This window comes from Ipomoea nil, unplaced genomic scaffold (assembly GCF_001879475.1).
Source record: "Ipomoea nil cultivar Tokyo-kokei standard unplaced genomic scaffold, Asagao_1.1 scaffold3069, whole genome shotgun sequence".
Taxonomy (NCBI): Eukaryota; Viridiplantae; Streptophyta; class Magnoliopsida; order Solanales; family Convolvulaceae; genus Ipomoea; species Ipomoea nil.
The window spans coordinates 4320959-4326809 of record NW_017619497.1 but is presented as its reverse complement, the minus strand read 5'-3'; the positions used below and the strand labels follow the sequence as shown (position 1 = coordinate 4326809).

Genomic DNA, 5851 nt, shown 5'->3' with positions numbered 1-5851 from the left:
AAACTGACCCAAAGATAATCTTCACTTGTGAGAATTAAACCCGGATTATCCTAAAATTTTCCTCATAAAGAGAGCTCATTTGCCACTTGAACTACCCTGTTAGGTTAAGTCAATAATAAATAGTAACTAAAAGTAAGTTACACATGGACTTACGGCATGTTTGATAAATAATGAATTTTCTAAAATTTTAATAAATTCATCATTTTGGTCTCATTCTCATATCAGATGATAAACTATTTTCTTTAATTAAGAAAAATACCCAAAATAAATATTAAATTACGTAAAATTATTTTCAGAAAACAAACTAAATTTTAAATATAAATGTTAAACTAATTAAATATAAGTTATAATTAAATAACATTTATTGTAAATTTATATAATTAGTAATATATTTACCTATTAAAATAAAAATGGGTCCCATGATAAGATGATAATGAAAATTAAACATGCAAAGTTATGACCCATGTCACCGTCGTCGTACAAAAATTAAGAGTTGAGATTGATTAGGAAAGGCTTTATTAGTAATGAATGATGGACTTGGCACCTCTTCCAAATGGTTCAATCGATCACTTTAAAGTCTTACTCCAATAATATGTAGACTGAAATTTCGTTAGGAACTTGTGGGGCCATTGAAAGAACTTGATTATTCAGAGGAGATGAAGACCGCTTAGCTTGTGCGCAAAGTGTACAAGTACGGTCGGGAACCTAGCCAGGAGATTGACGAGGCGACTCCAATTTACTTCCTTCAACGGCTCTTGGGCAGGAATTCTAGAGGCACAGAACTAGTCTAGCTTAACTTAAGATACCTAATGTATTAAAAATAATTATGGACTTGGTCGATCAAACTCCTTCATAAAAAAAGGGAGTGAGCACCAACCTTAAAAATAAATTATGGGTTAGCGCATGGGTCTAACTTCAAAAATTTTAAAAAATGATTATATTATTATTATTTTATATTCAAATAATTTAACCTAAATAATACTCCCTTCGTCTCATTTTGTTTGTCTAGTTTGATTAACGAGGCTTGATTGAAGCTATTTTTACTTTAATTTTTCATAATTTTAAGTTTATTTTTAGTATATAAATTTTATATATTTAGAAACTACATTAAAAGTACTGTTAAACATAAAAAATCAAGTTTAAAAATAATTAAAAATTACTAAAGAAAATAAGCAGTGAAGAAAGAGTTGGATTGACCAATGAATAGTAAACAGGACAGATAAAATGGGACAGAGGGAGTATAAATTTTTTTCGTATTTAAAAATTAAAAAAAAAGATTATATTTTTTAAGATTTTAATGTTGTTGTGTGTGCACGCGTGTCTATATATATATATATATATATATATATATATATATATATATATATATATATATATATAAAAGCCAATGTAGCCCGGTAAGCTCGCGAGACCCGCATTTTGTGGGCCAAAAGTTCTAGGCCTTAACCCAACCCACCGCGGGGCAATTTAGGGCATGTCTGTGGGCTTCGACCCATCTTGACACCTCTACTTCTGATGTTTGAATTTTCACAGACGACGTTAAAATGATAATGCGCTGCAAATTACACTCACAAAATATGACATGTCACAATACAAAATTAAGAGAGTTTAATGTGTATATCTTGGTGGGAAACAGAGTGGTTGATCTTAACGTAAGATCGGGATCAATTTCTTTCTTTTGGTCTCTGAAACACGGAGAGAAGTACACGCAAATAAACATACTAGGAAGTATTGTTTTCTTGTTTGAGTTGTTTCCGTGTTCAAATTCGAGAACAAAAATTAAAAAATCATCAGCACAATTGCACAAAGGACAGGCCAGGGCGCGACCACGTATAGTTAAAAGCGTGAGTTGGCATGTGATTAATTCTTATTGGGTCACACAGCTCTGTGAATCATACTACCAAATAATGTAGATTCAATACATAAATAATGTGATTTTAATATATTAAAAATATACATTATATTCAAGAAAAATGCATTATTTGAATATTAAAAATATATTTTTTTTTGTATAATGTATATTCAGTACACGAATAATGTATTTTTAATATATTAAAATGTATTCTTTTATTATAGTTCACACTACACTGTATGAACCATAGTCGCACTATAATTTGCGGCATGTGATTCATGTGCTCGCTATTAAGTCTGATCTAATTTTATACAGTAATTTTTGTTTACATATATAAGCTGGACACCATTATGGTAAACTGTATCTGATTAATATCAAACATTCTTGTGTGGACCATGGTCCACACAATAATGATTGACCATATTGTAGCCAGCTATTTCTAGATGAAATTCAATTCAGTGTATTTGAAAAATCGATCAAATAATCGACAATTCAGCTTTTGAAAATCGATCAAATACTTTTTGACTAATAATAATCCGCGTATTGAATGTGTTTCACAGCCGATGTGAAAACTATGAATGTTACTCCGTATTATATTAACCATATTTTGTATATTGTAAAATAATATATATTCAGTATAAAAATAATGTACATTGTATTCAGGGGATATGCATTATTTGTGTACTAAGTGTATATTATATTATATAATGTGCATTCAGTACAAAAATAATATACATTTAGTATATTAAAAATGTACTTTTTGTTATGGTCCACACAATAATTTGCTGAATATGGTAGGCTGTGGCTTGAGTGAAAAGGACTCGTCCATCATTAACCAAAAGCCAAGGGTTTGATTCTTGAGTTTGGGTATGGAACAATCTAATCTTCAAGCCAGTTATCACACTCAATAGAGGTGTCTACAATCCAGCGAATAAATTAATCACGGTGTTAAAAGAAAAAAAAAAAAATCTTGCTATAGTCTTTCTAATTTAGTATCTATTCATAACTATTTTCTCAACTTACTAAGCACTAAGAATTCATGACCTTGATCCAATTTAGGAAAGTCGCTTCGTACCTAGACCATATGATTATTGGTAAAAATACCCAAATGACAAGCAGCGTACGTACCAACGTAAACACTTATCACAAATTCTGAATTATTGTAGCCTTTCCAACAGACTTTTGTGACATATTGATGCGTCGTTAGTTTTAAATTATAAAACCCGGCCCATTGCTATATTTATGTGTTTTAAACATGTGACAACCTTAATTAACATCTGCTAGTTTAAAATTCATAAATTTTAACGTCTTTTCATACTTTCTTACGTGGTGTATAGGTTTTGGTTTGACTGTAACGCATTTTAATCTTGACGCATATAATATTATAATCATCCAAAAAATAATTGTTAAACCTAGGTTGATCGAATTCATTAAAATATAAATTTATTTTTTATGGACTATTTTTTATACAAAATAATAATAATAATAATAATAATATACAAAAAATATATCATTTAAAATTTTTAATTAAGGTCTTTTCAATGACACACGTATTAATATTTTTATAAATGTTTAAATTAAATTAATATACAATTATATTTTTGTCAATTATATTCATTAAGTCACTATTGTAAGCTCATTTTCAATATACAACTTATACATGTTCATGTTCAAAATAGTGTAAGTCTATTTTTACAATAGTAATGCAAATACGGCATAATTATGGACATCAAATAGGTTCACTAAACAAACATAGCATGCTTATTTTTACAATATTATTAGAAGTTCATTTCAAATAAGTTCATTAATAGAACACACGTGTTTATTTTCACAATACTAATTATTTATTTTTATGGTTTTAAAAAAATTATTCATTTTTACAATTATAAAATAAGTCCATTTATAAAATACTAAATGTTCATATTTACAATAATAATGTAACTATAGCATAATGATGAACCTAAAATAAGTTCATTAAGAGAATAATGAAAGTTCATTTTATCAATATTACAAGTCCATCAGTAAGTTAATTTCTAATTAATTTAATCGTCCATAAAATATCTTCATAAGTTATAACTATAGATTCAATCATTAATTAAGTCATTATTATAAGTTCATCTCACAATTATTGAAATGACATAATATATATATATATATATATATATATATATATATATATATATATATGATTGTCATTAAAAGATCACAACAAGATTTTTTTACAATATATATTTTTAACTACTTAACATTGGTTTTATTTATACAAAAAAATATATATAATAATATATTTAAATGATAATTGACGAATTGATGTCATTTTAATAAATCTACAATATTATTATAATGGTCATGCACTCATATATTTGATCATCTAAATTTTTAATAAAATTAGAGAATTATACTATTAAATATAGACATACTCCCCATTATAGAAACTCTCCGAAAAACATAATACACTTTATTATTTGTAGAGGTGACTACAAGCCAATTCAAGGTCAAATTAAACTAGCCTTGAATTTTCTCATAAACTTAAGTCGGTCCTAATCCGTGCTAACCTAGGCCCAGGTCCAGCTCAAACACGGCATGAGACTGGCCCAGGCCGGAATTTGGCCACCTGTAATTGTTTGTTGGTAGTTTAAAGATTGTCCTTATTTTGTCCTAACATGTACAATGCTTAGGCCGGTCCTAATCCGTGCTAACCTAGGCCTAGGTCCGGAATTTGGCCACCTGTAATTGTTTGTTGGTAGTTTTATAGATTGTCCTTATTTTGTCCCAACATGTACAATGCTTTCTAACTTAATGGACAAGTGGTTCACCCCTACGTACAGCAGCCTTTACTCATTACTTATATTCCCCTCACTCCCTATCTTTCTCTAGTGTGCAATTAGAGTGTTTCATTTCTCTCCCTACAAGAAGAAAGAAGAAAAAGAAAAGAATTGATCGAATATCAGAAATGGGAAGAGCTCCATGTTGTTCTAAAGATGGGTTGAAGAAAGGCCCTTGGTCTACTAAAGAAGACTCATTGCTCACCACTTACATTCAACACCATGGTGAAGGTCACTGGAGATCTCTGCCCAAGAATGCTGGTATGTTGTATGTATATGATTGCATATATTTATTATTTATATATATTATATATTGATGAAATCATATATATATATACAGGGTTGCTTAGATGTGGGAAGAGTTGCAGGCTGAGATGGATGAATTACTTGAGGCCAGGGATCAAGAGAGGAAACTTCACCCCTGAAGAAGATGATCTCATAGTACGGCTCCACTCCCTTATCGGGAACCGGTGGTCGCTCATTGCCGGTCGGTTGCCCGGTCGGACCGATAACGAGATCAAGAATTACTGGAACACTCACCTCCTCAAGAAGCTCAAGAGTGAAGGGTTCCAACCCAAACCGCGTAGAACTTCCAGAGCAATCCCCAAGAACAAGAAGACAGCCAAACCGGAGAAAACCGGAAGAGATGAGAAGAGAACAAAGCGCAAATCCGGAAGTAAACCGGATGCCGGAAACCGCCACCCAGATCCACCGGAGATGACGACTAAGGTTAAGGTATATGCACCGAAACCGGTCCGGGTCTCGACCGGGTTCGCAAGAAACTACAGCTTTGATGATCTGGCGGGGGCGAGCACGTCATCCTCTTCAGGTCATAATAATAATAATAATAATAATAATAATAATAATAATAATAATAATAATAATAATAATAATAATAATAATAATAACACAGTAGATGGGACGTCGTTTGTTCCGTGGAACATATACGATTATGGAGACGATTTGTTTAAGGATTTAATGGACGGCTGCGATCTCTCGGCCAATTATTCACTATCCGACCTGAATGATGCTATGCTGGAGAAGGTATATGATGAGTATCTTGAGCTTCTCTCGGAGGATTCTTATCTTCAAACATGTTTCCCTTCCTGAATATTATTATTGAAGAGATTTTTAATTTATTTGTAAATTCTGTTTCAGTTTAGGAAAAGGAATT

At 30.8% G+C, this 5851-nt stretch overlaps 1 protein-coding gene across 1 annotated transcript; it reads left to right on the top strand.

The window, feature by feature from the left end:
- Positions 1-4749: 4749 nt before the first annotated feature.
- On the top strand, positions 4750-5851 carry LOC109164963 (transcription factor MYB3-like). Its single transcript, XM_019313528.1, has 2 exons — positions 4750-4938; positions 5018-5851. Exons 1-2 carry the CDS (start codon positions 4806-4808, stop codon positions 5785-5787), a joined length of 903 nt encoding a protein of 300 aa, XP_019169073.1. The 5' UTR covers positions 4750-4805; the 3' UTR covers positions 5788-5851.

Bases quoted from the DNA above. Each gene is read 5' to 3' on its own strand.
- LOC109164963 (XM_019313528.1), top strand. From the start codon at position 4,806: ATGGGAAGAGCTCCATGTTGTTCTAAAGATGGGTTGAAGAAAGGCCCT. The intron at 4,939-5,017 runs GTATGTTGTATG...ATATATATACAG, and splicing joins ATCTCTGCCCAAGAATGCTG to GGTTGCTTAGATGTGGGAAG.